This window comes from Euphorbia lathyris, chromosome 8, assembly GCF_963576675.1.
Source record: "Euphorbia lathyris chromosome 8, ddEupLath1.1, whole genome shotgun sequence".
Taxonomy (NCBI): domain Eukaryota; kingdom Viridiplantae; phylum Streptophyta; class Magnoliopsida; order Malpighiales; family Euphorbiaceae; genus Euphorbia; species Euphorbia lathyris.
Genome location: NC_088917.1, coordinates 59,070,005 through 59,084,727, shown reverse-complemented (window position 1 = coordinate 59,084,727; position 14,723 = coordinate 59,070,005). Strand labels below are relative to the sequence as shown.

The following is a 14,723-nucleotide window of genomic DNA, read 5'->3' as shown; positions in this document are numbered from 1 at the left end:
CACTGCTTGTAGCGATACCTCCACCTCCTAGCGTAATCCATAAATGGTTCCTCTGGGAATTGCCTGATCCTATCCAGATCTTCCAGGGATCCCGTCCATGGAACATACATCTCATACCTCGACACAAACGCATCCCTAAGAGGTATCCAATAACCCATTTCTTCCTCTGATAGGCCTTGGTGCCACAACAAGGCTTCTCCCATGAGAGTTTCCGGGAAATGTTCATGTAATTCATATTGAGGGAACCCATCGTCATACATATGGTTGCGGAATAGCCTTGCATGCTCAACGGGATCCCGATATCCACCATACTTGGGCATTGCTAACACCGCTTCAGGTGTTTCATAAGAGGGTGAGTCTGGGGTTTGCTCCGCAAGCATCCATACTGTATATTCCTTAATGAACCTCTTGGTCATCGTGGCCCAATCGCACTTGATATGCATCGGGAGAGACATATACCACATCAGTGGCTCCCCCATCAGTGAATTGCAAAACAGACTGGTGATCTCTTCTTCTTTAAAACCCAACGGCCCCATGGCCGACAAGTAGAAGTGAAGGTGTTCCATCGGATCCTTGTTGCCGTTATACTTACTGACAGTCGGCAACGAACGCTTAATAGGCCCAATTTGCAGCGCAAAACACTCTGTGGTCCTATCCTTAGCTTTCTTGTATTTCTCTAGGAATAAATCAGACAACTGTTCCCAATCATGCTTGCAGGAGTCAGGCAATGAGTGGAACCACCCCAAAGGCTCGCCTATTAATGAATGGTGGAACCACTGAGCAATCTCATCCACCCCAAAGGATTCAACAAACATGTCGTGCATATACTCACGCAAGTGCACCTCGGGATTCTCTCCTCCACTGAATAGACTCAATTCTGGCACGATAGTTCGAGACGACCCTTCCCCGGTCTCTTCAGTACTATCTTCATCATATGGTGCTCCGCCGTCTAACCCTTCATCCATCGGTTCACCCTCCTGCTCCTTGCCAAGGAAGGATACATATAAACCATTTCCGACATTACTCTTCTCATCGGAATCCAACAACTCCTCTTCATTTTCCCCGAAGGATTCCATGACTAAACTTGCTCTGAGCCCAGACCCGATCATGCTCACCCTATGGTTAGGCAATGGATTACGCCTAGTGGAAGGGTTCACTGACGAAGGGTCGGCTATCTTCTTTTCCTCAATCAAATCCTGAATCTCGTGTTTCAGTCTCTCGCAGTTCTCAATAGTGTGCCCATAATTACTGTGGAACTCGCAGTACCCCCTAGCTTGTATCTGAGGAGTGGGCGGTGCTTTGTTATAAGGAGTGAGGGCCTTCAACAATTCCTTTTTCTGCAATCGTTCGAAAACTTTTGCGTAGGTCTGATCAAACTTGGCGAACTGCCTCTTCTCGATAGCATTAAGATCAAGCACTTTCACTGCGGCCGATTCTATACTCGCGCTTGGCCCTCCGGCACTATATCCAGACTTTGTCCACTTGGTATAAGCTTTCTTCGGCTCTCTGTCCCCCTCGACTGTCAAGGCGCAGCTATACATCTGATTGAAATCGGTAAAAGGCATATACCGCAGCTCATTCTTAATATACGGCAAAGTGTTGCCAATTACCATTCGGATCTGATCCTGCTCAAGCGGCTTTTGCTTTATAACCGCCGCCTTGGCTCTCCACCTCCTCACAAAATCGGAGAAAGACTCACCAGTTTGTTGCTTAGTGCTTTCCAGCTCCTTTAGAGTAACCTCAAGCATAGTGTTGAAACTATACTGAGCGATAAATGACTTTGCCAACTCTTTCCAATCTCTCTTCGTCACCAACGGCAACGTATGAAACCATACGAGGGCAGCCCCCTCCAGGTAAGTATTGAACAGTCCCAGGACTTGATCCTCAGTCAGGATCGTGTGCTTCATTACTGCAACATACTGATTCATGTGGGCAGTAGGATCCCCAGTTCCATCGAACTTCTTCATGTCGGGGAGCCGGAATTTCAAAGGCAAAGCCGTTGCCGACAAGCAGTTCTTCAAATTATAAAAGTCCTGACTTCCGGAGCTTCCTCCATGCAGATCCTGCACCTCCTGAGTAATGTGCTATTTCCATTCCTCTTCCTTAGCTTTCTCCTTCTCAAGCTGTTTCTGGATGTAATCCTGATAGTCATCCTCGTTCCTGAAGCGGGGACCAGTGTTCACTTCATTCTCAACGCGCTTACTACCACTCTTGTTATCCTTCAACGCCAGCTCAGCTAACTGGGCCAAAATTGCGGCCAACTGATCATTAATGTTGTTCACAGAATTTTCTAATTCGGCCACTTTTTTGTCGGTCGCAGACATACTGGAAGAAGACTGAGTATACTCGGACGAAGGTGATTCAGAAGCCACAACTGCCGATTCGGAACTGTCAATCTGTAGCTGATCAAACTGCCTAACTAGCCGGTTACTCTCGCGAAACCACAACCGCTTAATGATGAAGTCTGCGTGAACGGTATCCATTAGTATGTATGCATGATTTTATATGCATGATTCGTGGTGTGTGAGTTTATTTATTTACGGATATATAAGATAAGAAGAACAAACGTCAGTCTAATTACACGTATCACAACATCTCTCTTCCACCCTTATTCCTCCACACACTCGATGGTCCAAGTCTCTTTCCTAGGATTTTGGTTTGGGGCTCACATTGCGGTCCAGGGGACGCGTGATTCCGTCGATTATTGCGAAAAAAAGTAAATCATCCATCAGACAATACAGTTCGTTTTGACGTATCAACGTTGAGTGACTAAGATATCGACCAAATGGATTGTCCTTTCGAATAACTCGTCTTTTGTCATTTCGCGAGATGCATTAGTTCGGGTTTTGATTCCCTTTTGAGTGTATCTCGGATTTAGACGCGGTACAAGTTATTCTTCTGGTTCAATCGTTCGTTATTGGCAATGACTCGTTCCCTTTTATTCGCGTGGGTTCGTGTCTCGATTTTTGGATTACGACGGGATATTTTGGATCTATCGAGAGACGTAACCACGTGTTTATTTAGTGATGAAATCACTTTTTGGATTTTATTTTAGGGAACGGACTCATCGCGTAACGTGTTTGTTTTTAGCGTCAAGAATCCGCTTGCTCGTTTTAGCTACGTGAAAAGACGGCGAGTCTTATTCGAGCGTACGATAATCTTTCGGCTATTAAAAACTTTTTATTTCTTCTAATTTACGGGATATATCATCCTAACGTGGTTATAGAAAATCAACGTTTCGTTAAATTGCATGCTTATTCGAAGTAGGGATATTACCGTTCTTTTTCAGTTAGGCACGAGTCAAGCAAACATGTAGATCGGGCCATACTTCTTGTAGTTTTGGTAATGGTCGAAATGATCGAGCCATTAATCAAACCCACAGTCTCGTCCATATGGCGCAATTATACGGTTTTAGCTTAATTCGGCTTTATGATTTTAAACGGCATACATACCGGATCGAGGCATGTATTTAACGGCATTGGTTCATTTTCTTTAACTACCCTCGGGATGGATATATATCGTAGGTATAGAATGATTTTGGTTGTTTCATTTTCTTTTATTTTCTTTAGTCACTTTTGCGGATACATCCATTTCTCTTAAGAACAACACAAGGCATAACGTAAGAGCTCGTTTTTCATTCGGAAGGGACGGGCCACGTTTATGAATCTCTTTACGTTACAACGGGGTCGTTCGAAATAGAAATGTTCTTTGTTTTCATTTTATCATGATTTCGCTTTATCCCAACGTATTTAAAGAATGTGACTAACGATTATCGTTAATATAATCTTTTGAATCGAGATATAACTATCCTTAATATCAAAACGATTTGTACTAATACGTGCTTACGTCATAACGTATTTCCTAAACATGTGCCTTCTTCGGGACACGAAAAGGGACCAGGCGGGTCGTACAAGTTCATTAATACGAGATGACTAAGTCGTCTTTAGTTCGAAATGTTTCGATGTTTTGGGGTAGTTTGTATATTGGTTTAAGAGTATATATTAACGTATCGTTTCATTTTCTTTACATATTTTAGTTTTAGACACGTATCATGGCAATTTGAAAACACGAACAAATTCATTCATCACATCAAAAATGGTAACGGGTAATCCTATGGCAACTTCTAAGGCTACTATATGCTGACACGGCTGATCGCGGGACCTCACAGGACCGCACAAATTCGCCCCTAACGAATGGATGGGGACCCTTTGGCGCCTTACTGTAAGGGGCAACTTACACTAGCCTCTTTCGAGCGATGAATGGACTCTCGCTAGAGGTTTCGCAGAAATTACCCAAAAGGTTTGCAATAATGCTTATGAATGCATACGAAAAGAAATAATACGATCCGTCCCCGTTAAGGGCTTAATACACGCCTTCCAGAATCAAATTTCTCGCTTCCCCAGCAGAGTCGCCACTTGTTAGACAAGGTGCCGAACGGCCTCACCCGGGCGTACCGGAGGGTGGACACCTCATGGCGACGTAAGCGGTGATTGGCACCGAAAGCAACCAATCGTGGAATCAAGCTGCTCGGCAGGATCGGAGCTCGGAGTATGGAAGAGACGCCACCCACGAATGGGAAAATGAACACCGATCCCTTGCGGGAGACCGGTGAGGGTTCGGGAAACTTAGGTACGAGCCGAGAAGGCTAGCTCCTTTCCGGAGAAAGGCTACTAGGCACCCCTACATCATCCGGTTATGAACCACCGGCCTCCTACTCAGCGTGTTAGGCGATAACGGACTAATCGCATATTTCTTTAAGTTTAAATTCATTTGAAACCTTTTCTTTCTCGCTTTGAAAACCGTTTTGAGCATGTCATTAAAAGCCATTTTAGTAAAGAATCACCCATTTTGCATAAATTAAAAGTACATAGGAGAGAGAGTGGGAGAAGAAAGAATTGATTTATTCACAGTGTGATTTTATGCTTTAGACTATACACTAATTCTAAGCTAATCTCATTCCTCAAAAACGAGTTCATTTACATGATTCGTACCTTAATCGCTGTTGGAACGATTTAGGTACGTTTCAAAACCCCGTTAATTTACATGACATCGACTCGAATCGTCGTTGGAACGACTCGAGCGTTTGAAAACGTGAGATAAGAAGTTTTGACAAAAATACGCGGTTAAGCATACAAGTCAATTTATTTGGTACAAAACCATTTACTTAGGAAAACAATTCAAAACTTCATTATTAAAAAAAACAATTTTAATTACAATGTTCGCTTAATCTGTCGTTGGAACGAATTAAGGTTTTAAAACGTGATGTTTTAGAAAACGGTTTAAAAATGACAAAAAACGTTATTTACACCTTAGGAATATCTAGAAAAGCTTTTAATTTAAACAATCAATTTGAAACCTCTTTTTGTCTTTTATTTTCCCCTTTTCACTCAATTAACCTTTATTTGAACATAATTGCAACCATTAATGAATTAAACCCAAATTCACCCAACCAAATATATTTTAAAATACATATATACAAAAATAAAATAGAAATACATATATATATACATAGTTTTATCTAAAAATAAGGATATAGGTTAAAAGGTAAGTAAAAGATACTAATTATATGTATAATAATAAGGATGAAGAATACTAAGTATAATGCATTTTTATTCTACAAAAAAACATATGAGAATAATAGGCAAAAGTCATAAATAGAAAATAACTTTTATCTCAAAATAGTTTTACATAATAAATATATGGAAAATAACTTCCACTCTAAATAATAGCCAATATAACTTAAATGAGCCAAAAACCATATATATATACAAATATAATGCTTTACAAAACCAAATCAAAACGGATTAAATTCCAAATGTGAAATATAAGCTATATAATACGTATTTAATAGTTAGAGGACTCAAAAATAATTTTTATACTTATGTTACATAATTATATATATATATATATATATATATATATATATATATATATATATATATATATATATATACAAGTACAAATATCAAAAAGTTGAGAAAAGAGGGTTAAGAAGGGTAATTTTCGGATTCCAGCAGATTACCGACAGAAAATCCGTCGCTAATCTGCTGTTAGTGACAGAAAAGGCAGAATATCAACAACAGTCCCTATACTTTTCAGATTTGTTCAAACACCTTAGATTAGATCTATTCTATCGTTTTGGACCTCCGAACTACCCAAATTGGATCATAGTCTATAACGGAGACTCCTAAAACGATGTTTTCTCTTAAAACGTTATTTAGAAATATTTTCAAAAACTTATAATTACAACGTTTCTTAATCCCGAACTACCTTCGAATCGGATCACGGTTCGTATTGGGATGTTAAAACGAGGTTTTTTTATTTCAAAACAAAACCAAACGCTTATTTAATACGAGACAAAAATTAAATAAATACGGAAGATTAAATAAAACGTGATAAATAAATAATTAACTAAATAAACAAAATTATAACATAAAAATAAATAAATAAAGAAAATAAATTAAATAAAATAAAACGAGTCTGGTTCTCGGATAATACCTCAAGATCGGTATTGACAGTTGAAGTCGGTTGATTCCACGAATCGTGATTTTCCGGTGTTTTTTGTGTTTTCGGTAAAATATTTAACTTTGGAAAATTTGGATTTTTTAGAAAAAAAATGTTTTTCCCAAAAAAATCACTTTCTCTCTCTAAAAATTTCCTTCGAGTGAGAAAGCTCTCCAAAAATCCCCCCCCACCAAATGCATGGGGATCCGTGCCTTTTATAGGCACGGATCCCAAAAAAATTTGGGCGTAGCCCGACGCCATTTTGGGCCTACGCCCAAAATGTTGGGCGCTCGCCCAACGGCTGTCGGGCGCGCGCGCCCAGCGGCCGTCGGGCGTGCGCCCCGCGCTGTCGGGCGCGCGTCCAACTGTCGTTGGACGCGCGCCGACTGCCGCTAGGCGCTCGCATTACGTCGCTGAGCACTCGCGAGCCGTCCACTCGACGACCGCAACTCCTACTGACCTCTCGTTTTTTATTATTATATTTTTTTGCTTTAAAACTCCCGGAACCAACCGCTTCAACCGTCTTGTTACAGATTTTCGTCACAGGTCCTCCGACTCGGTGTCTACACATCCCTCTTTAGAGGCAGCCTATATTGCCCTTGTTTTCTCCCACTATGGGTGTTGGAAGTGTCCGCATCATAAATGAATCTGGAAATGTTGTACCAAACAAAGCCAAATTAGTTTATCAAAAATATAATATTCAACATGAAAGTATTGACATGCTCTTGTTGCTAGACTAGAAGCATTTCCAATTTTACCTGCTTTTGCATGCTATAAAAACTTTAAGCTTTATCAATGGATGTCAAATGTGGTTTTCTAAATGGTTTAATAAGTGAAAAAGTCTATGTTAAACAACCATCGATCTTGAAGACTAACAAATTCCAATGGATATTTTGCAAAAATACGGGGAATGGAGAATCACATATCATCCACTTATAGGCCGCAGGCCAATGTTGCGGTTAGAAGCGAGTAAAACTGAACCGAAAATCAAAAACTATAAAAACCAAATGGCCAACCCACCTAACTATGAAGGGATTTTCCGGAAATAACAATGAGAAAAGAGCTTCGGACTCCAAGTTACACGCTTAGCCACTTTATTATGGAAATATAGCTTCCGAACCAATCAAGAAGTGACACGTGTAACCAAGCACAAACTCAAATGTCTATAAATAGCACAGAATTCAAGAAGGCATGTACACAATTCTCTCAACTTCTACATTACTACATTCCTCTTAGATTACGAATTCCATATACTGATTTAGGCATCAGATAGGGTTAACCGGTCACCGGCCCCCTGTCTGACGGTTTTCTCTCTTTCAGGTTATTAGAAGTTGATTACAGCAAGTAAAGGATATTCTGATATCATTTGGTGCGGTGATCGTGGATTGTATCTCATTTCAGAATGGTCTATGTTCACTCGTCTGGTGTTCATCCAACAGCTGAACCTGTTCTTCAACAGGTAGCTTCGCAAATTACTCAACCTATTGTTCATTCTCCGGTTCCGTTCAGCCAGAGGATGGAGGATATTCCAATCTCTTCAGCTACACATAAACATGACTTGCTAGGCTCTAACAATCATCTGATTCCGCACTTAACAAACCAATAGTCAAACACACTTAACAAACCAGTAGTCAAATTAAATCAACATTTAATTTCTATACTTAAATTATTTATAGAATTTTAAATTTTTTATAATATTTTTTGTCAGAATCAAAATTCAGTGTGAAAATTGTGTTTCAACAAGTTTCTTTTCTATTATATTGTCTTAACTTGTGTTGTTAGAGTTTTAGCCTCCATAGCTATCTATTTATCGTTAGCTTTTCTAATCACTCTCTCATGTAGACTACTTCTCTCATTCTCTCATGTATAATCTTCTTTCTGTGAATGCAATCTTCTCCTTCTTGAGTCTTTTGGATTCATCGTCATTGTTAATACTATGATAATTGGAGAACAAATTTAACTTCCATGTACAAAATAGTACAATTTTAAACTCAATATTTGTCGAAAGTTATAATATTAAGTTTTATTAATGGAAGATAAGTTTTTTCGTTAACGGAAAACATTCAATTTTAAATTTTATTAAATAGCAAAAACTTTGGAGTTGAAGAGTGACAGATACATTAAAGTACACATCAATAAAAACTCATCTTCCACTAATGAGTTTTGAAATCGTACCATCTACTAAATACTAGACTTATAATTGAACTCTTTTATTCATCCATTTCTTAATACTCATAAAACTAAATTTGTATCTTATCTCTCTGTATATAGTAATAGTAATATTGTTAATTTAATGCTTTATTTGTAGAGATTTACAAGTTTTATATCCGATTTATGGTTAATGTCTCTTTCATGATTTTATTTTGGGTTGTCATAAATTCATAACAGAACTTTTTGTTTAGTACAGTTATATTGGAGAAAATTATTGTTTTCAGACTAATTATGAAACTTCCCTATAGTAAACTAATCTAAATTGTCCCACTCAAGATTTTCAGGCTTATAATTTCTTTAAAAGGAAGGCACATATATAAACATTAGGAATTAGATAGATACGACATTTTCGAATCAAAATCCTCAAAATACATTAAAATCTTAAATGTCAAAATAAATAAAGATTATAACTTTTTTTTTTTTTTTTGAGGGGGAGGGTGTTAAAGGCTAAAAAGCACACGCAAACAAAAAAAAAATAAATCATTAATGCATAATTCTAATACAATCAATTTCACTTTCATCTTCAAATAAAATGCAATCAACGTTATATATATAAGCGCATTACAAAAAAAAAAAACACTCATGATGACCCAAAGGAATAATATTTTATAAAATTAATCATACAATCAGTTGTTCGATTTCCTTCACGATACAAATAAATAAACCGAATATCTTGTCTCTAATCACGCAACTACTTCAAAATTAACTAAGAAAACCGTGGTGTACTGCCCACTGTAATGGTCATGAATCCAATGACAACTTAAAATCGAGCTCCACTATCACATGCCTATAGCCCTTTATCCAAATAGGTTGTAAATCAAAATGAAGATCTCACAACTCAACTAAAGAAATCGAACATTCACCCAATCAACACTTTAAAGGGAAATTATATAATGATTCAGGTTCCCATATCAAATGAAGAACCCCACACATTTTTATATATATAATGAACTTAAACCATACATGTTCAAAAAATGTGCGGGATTTTCAATGTGACACGGAAACTTAAAACCTTATATTAAGAGCTCCCACCTTAAGATTAGAAGTCATAAAAGAACTTATGAAATGATTCCATGTGGTTGGTGTGTAGGCAAATAATTAATGACAAGTTCTTGTCATTGTTTGCGCTAGGCATTATGTAAGCCATTCCTTCAAACACAACTTTTGCTGGTCCCATATAAACAGGTCTACCCCATCCAAAATCTGCATCATGTATTGGTAGTCTAACCCAGCTTACAATATTCAGATTTGGACACTTAAATGTATTAGCACCTCTCATTAGAACCGTCAAATCAGATTGTTTTTTCAAATAATCAAGAGCTGATCTTAAATATCCATCATCCATTTTCCTCAATGATTTATGAATTTTCTCCATTGTTTCAACCAATGGTCTTGATTCAATTTCACCAGATGAACTTAAAACTGTAGTAGTAAACAATACGTTACCGAAATATCCTGGTGGTAGCGGAGGAATCAATCTGAACCGTCCATCAGTTGCAATATACAACTTTGTTTCTTGATCATCATCTAACTCACGTGCCTTACACATGCAATACCAAATGTGTGCAGTTAAGATTTCGTATGTGCTATAACTGATTCCGCTCTCATTGTTCTTGAACTTGGATTTTAGAGTGGTGAGTTGATCATATGTAATCTTGAGTATTTCAGTGCATGTGGGCATAGCCTCATGAATCTGGATGGAGGCATTTTTCATTACTGGAGGAGGACTATACTCCGTATGATGGAAGATAGGGGTAGGTGGAACCCGAGCATCAAGTAGGGTCCTATCGATGAACGGTGGGACAGCAATTGATATTCCACGCGCTATATCGGACCATGAATTCATGAAGTAAATGGCAGATGTACCATCGGCAACTGTGTGATGCAAACTTACTCCAAGGCAAACACTTCCACATTTAAAGCGGGTCAACTGTACAAAAATGAAAATAAACAAAAAAGAATATAAATAAGGAGAATAATTGAAAAAAATGAAGAAATCGTAAAAATAGTGAGAGAGAATTTATTTCCTGTAAATTGATGACTGACACGTGTCAGGATACAACAAATGATATAAATATTTTTTCAGAAAAAGAACAGTGTACAAGTGTTTATTTATTTTAAATTTTCGGTTAACAAGTGTTTCTTTATTGCCCACACTGTAATGTCACATCGCTTTTGTTTGCCAGAAAAGAAGACAAATAAATAATTCATACGATTATGACCAATAATGCCAAAATTGCATTTATCAAACAAACACACTAAAAATTTCAATTTTTAAAAAAAAAATACACAGGTAAAACTTTGTAGTTTTTATTATTTAATAGTATTTCAGACCTAAAACAAAATTTTCAATTTAAGTTGCTATATACTCAATTAAATATTTAAAAGATTTATCATACTGTATTTTTTTTTTACAATAAGCGTCATTTCATTAAAAAAAATCATAAAAATTGATGCATGTATATGAAATTTTATTATAATAAACAATTATTAAAATAATATACAAAGTTAATATTAATACAGAATATTTTATTAAAATAATTATTGACTTTTCAAGTCTCACCGACAACAAAACTGACCCCAACAAAAAAACCCCAAATTCTCAACTCTACGTTGCATATTATTTACTCTCAAGTATAATATTTTAGTATTTTACAGATTTAATCCCTCTCATCTAACTATGCCCAAATTAAAATACATAGGCTTATTTAAGAAATTTAGACAATCACACAAGGGTCAAAATATGAATTTTGTTAAAAAATTCAACCTTATAAAGCCAAATTAATAGTCAAATTGTAAGATAAATGAGCCGAGCCACTTATGAGTGGCTTGACGTTCGGTTTGATAATATTAGACTCAATCTATAAACGAACTTAGCTTGAGCCCAATTATGAGGTTCGATTCATAAATGCGTTGAGGTTTGACATATTGAAAATCATCCGGAAAGCTCGTTAGGTGAATCAGTTATAGGTTCATTGATAGGTTTATGAACAAACTCAATGATAGTTCATGAATAAATTCAATTATTTTTTAATAATAGTAGTTTGTAAAACAAAAAACCCAAATTAGCTCGTGACTTGTAAACTCAAGCTCAAACTCAATTGAGTCTTTTTACTTCTAAATCATCCATTAAATCTCTAATTTATTATTCCCTCCATTCTTTTCTATGTCGTTTAAGGCTGTTCACCAAGACCAATGCAATATTAATTACACTATTAAAATGACTAATTTACCCTTAATACTTCTCTCATGGATTTCTCTCATGGATTTCTAATTTCTATGTAAAAATTCTCCCTTCTTAAATTTTATGTCTTAATTGAGATTATTTGCATTAATATTAAACTTATCTCTCTTGTCATAAATTAGGACAAAATTGAGAAAATATTTATAAAAGTGCAATGGTAATACAAAACGACATATAAAAATGAACAAATTAAAAAAACTAAAACGTCATATAATAAAAAACGGAGGGAGTATGAAATTTTCAACCCCATATGCCTCTGGTGTTTTTTAAGGGTTCAATAAACCGGAAAGGTTCGAAGCATATGTGTAGTTAGTTCCCGATTTGACTGGTCGAACCGCCTGATCTGACCCAACCGGATAATTTTACTCATTACCACTCTGACCAACCGTCATTGGCTCCAATAATGTGATATGACTTCACATGTTTTATAGTTGAAAGTTTATAAATTTTGATTTAGAATTATTTTTTAATGTTTAGTGTTCATATTTTATGATATAAAATTTTATTAGTTAATGTTTCAACTCTCATCAAATTAATTTAACAATAATCTTACGTACCTAATTAACCAAACTACCATTTTATATGCTAATTTCGTACAAATGGAAGCTAGTTTAAACCATAGTTAAAAAAATAACAGTTAAAAAAAAAAAGAGATAAAAAAAAAATACCTGCACGGCAAGCAAAGGATAAGAAGACATATTATGATCCAGTGAATAATCAAAAACAGGAACAAGTTGAAGACTATGAGGACCAGGAGTGAAATCACCAAAATCATCAAGGACTGAAGATGTTTCAGCTTCCATGAACAAAGCTCCATTTCCATTACAGTTAATCTGAATTCTGCCATTTTCATCTTTGTCTAACCTTCCAGCAAGAGGGTAAAAAGGAACAAGAACTTCACTTAAAGCGTCTTTTAGCACTTTGGCTTCAAAGAAGTTTGAGGTGCTGTTTGGCTGCTGTTTGTAGAAGTAAACTGTAGGAATATGAATTCTGGGCACCAGAAGGTCTAAATCTGAGTTCCATAAGTTTTTTTGAGGTGTTTCTTTTGCTGGCTTTATTATGGTTGTCTCCTTTATGCTCACTTTCATCTTCATCAACTGTAAGAAACATTAGTAAAAAAATATAAATAACACTTTCAGTAAAAAAATAGAAAAGTACTTTGGATGGAACAAGAAAAAGATTCAAAGGAAATTAATAAAAAGAAAGAGTTGCAATTTCAGTTTTGGAGAAGATGGAAGCTTACTAATGGAATTGCTTGCTTCCAAGAAGAGAAGAGTCGTTGTTGTGTAAAACTTTATTTCGTTGTATGCCCTTGAGAGGGATACACATATTTATAGGGAAATTTATACAATGTCAATGTCAAAAAAAAAAAAAAAAAAATTACAAACAGGTTTTATATGGTTTTACAAATTCGGAGGTGAGTATTTGTGTTATTTTTCGTTACAAACACAACCATTTGGTTTGAAAATTTTTCATTTTTTTGTTGTTCAGTTTTCCAAATTTGGCAAATAATGACCTCAAAATGAAAACTTTCAAGAATTAATGATTTTTTTTATCAACTTTAATTTTAGGTTTGAGGTTATTTATGTGTTATTTTTTATGAGGGAAATTTAATTTTTAGAGAGAAAAAACTCAAAAAATGATGATTTTGGAAAATAAACAATGTGGTTTCATAGTAAATATGATACTAAACAACTTCAATTCTTGAAAATTTTCATTTTGAGGTAGTTATCTGCCAAATTTAGAAAAGTCAATGAAAAATGAAAATTTTGCAACCCATATTGTTGCGTTTGTAACGAAAAATATAACAAGTACCCATCTACAAATCCGTGAAACCACAAGGTATCTATTTGAAATTAACTCAAAATAATGCTATGCACCTACCTTAACGGATGACATGATGTATCCGCTAGGGTGAGTACGGTTCGGTACAATTTGGGGATTTTAAAATCTCCATAATTGTATTTAATAAAATCGGTTAAGTCTTAAAGAAAAAATCAAGGATTCAATTCGGGTTTTGATTTTTTTTATATTCAATGTCGTTCTAGAATCTTCAACATATTTACTAAATAATATTAAGAATTTGAAAAACTCCATAATTGTGTACCTAATTAAGTCAATGGTACAATTCAGTTCGGTTCTAAAAAAAGTCAACTGTTAAATCCAATTATGAATCTTGTTATTCAGGTATTCGGCCTAATTCAAGAATTTCCAAAATCCACATTTAGTTCTAATATCGGACTTATAATTTGATATAACGTAACATTTCAATCAGTTTATTAAATCGTAATGATCATTTAATGGACCTTCCAAAATTAATATTCATGATAACATGGCTGTAATCGGATTTATTATTTCCCTAAACTAATAATTGATTTGTTATAGTATCCTACAACTAATTAGTTTGGAAATAATTGAAAAATATCTAATTGTTTTTTGATTGTTATATAATAGTATTTTTCTATTATTTTTTTTTACAGGGAGAAGTAGGAGTTCCGAGACAAAAAAAAAAAAAAAAAAAACATTATATCCTAATCAGCCGAGAGTTACTAATCCCTCGTCTGTCAGCTTGCAATGCATCCTGGATGTCTGCAAGAGGCACATCACACTTGTGATAGCCTAGGGATAGAAATCCTACGTAGTTCATCATCCAATCAGTTACTTTATTCCTTCCCTATAAGTATACGGTATCCGTATTTCCCAAGGTGCTGTAAACAACTCCATACACTTTTCCAATAATCATAGAAAATGATGTTCGGTGTGC

General features: G+C 35.7%; 1 protein-coding gene across 1 annotated transcript; it reads right to left on the bottom strand.

Moving 5' to 3' along the window:
• Nucleotides 1-9,301: 9,301 nt before the first annotated feature.
• Nucleotides 9,302-13,264, bottom strand: LOC136203529 (shikimate O-hydroxycinnamoyltransferase-like). The gene is made up of 3 exons (XM_065994698.1): nt 13,203-13,264; nt 12,628-13,056; nt 9,302-10,645 (listed from the first exon to the last, which is right to left on the bottom strand). Exons 2-3 carry the CDS (start codon nt 13,051-13,053, stop codon nt 9,755-9,757), a joined length of 1,317 nt encoding a protein of 438 aa, XP_065850770.1. The 5' UTR covers nt 13,054-13,056; nt 13,203-13,264; the 3' UTR covers nt 9,302-9,754.
• Nucleotides 13,265-14,723: the final 1,459 nt, after the last annotated feature.

Excerpts from the sequence above, each read along its gene's own strand:
- LOC136203529 (XM_065994698.1), bottom strand. The coding sequence starts at position 13,053 with ATGAAGATGAAAGTGAGCATAAAGGAGACAACCATAATAAAGCCAGCA. Across the intron at positions 10,646-12,627 it reads ATCCTTTGCTTGCCGTGCAG|TTGACCCGCTTTAAATGTGG; the intron begins GTATTTTTTTTT and ends ATTTTTGTACAG.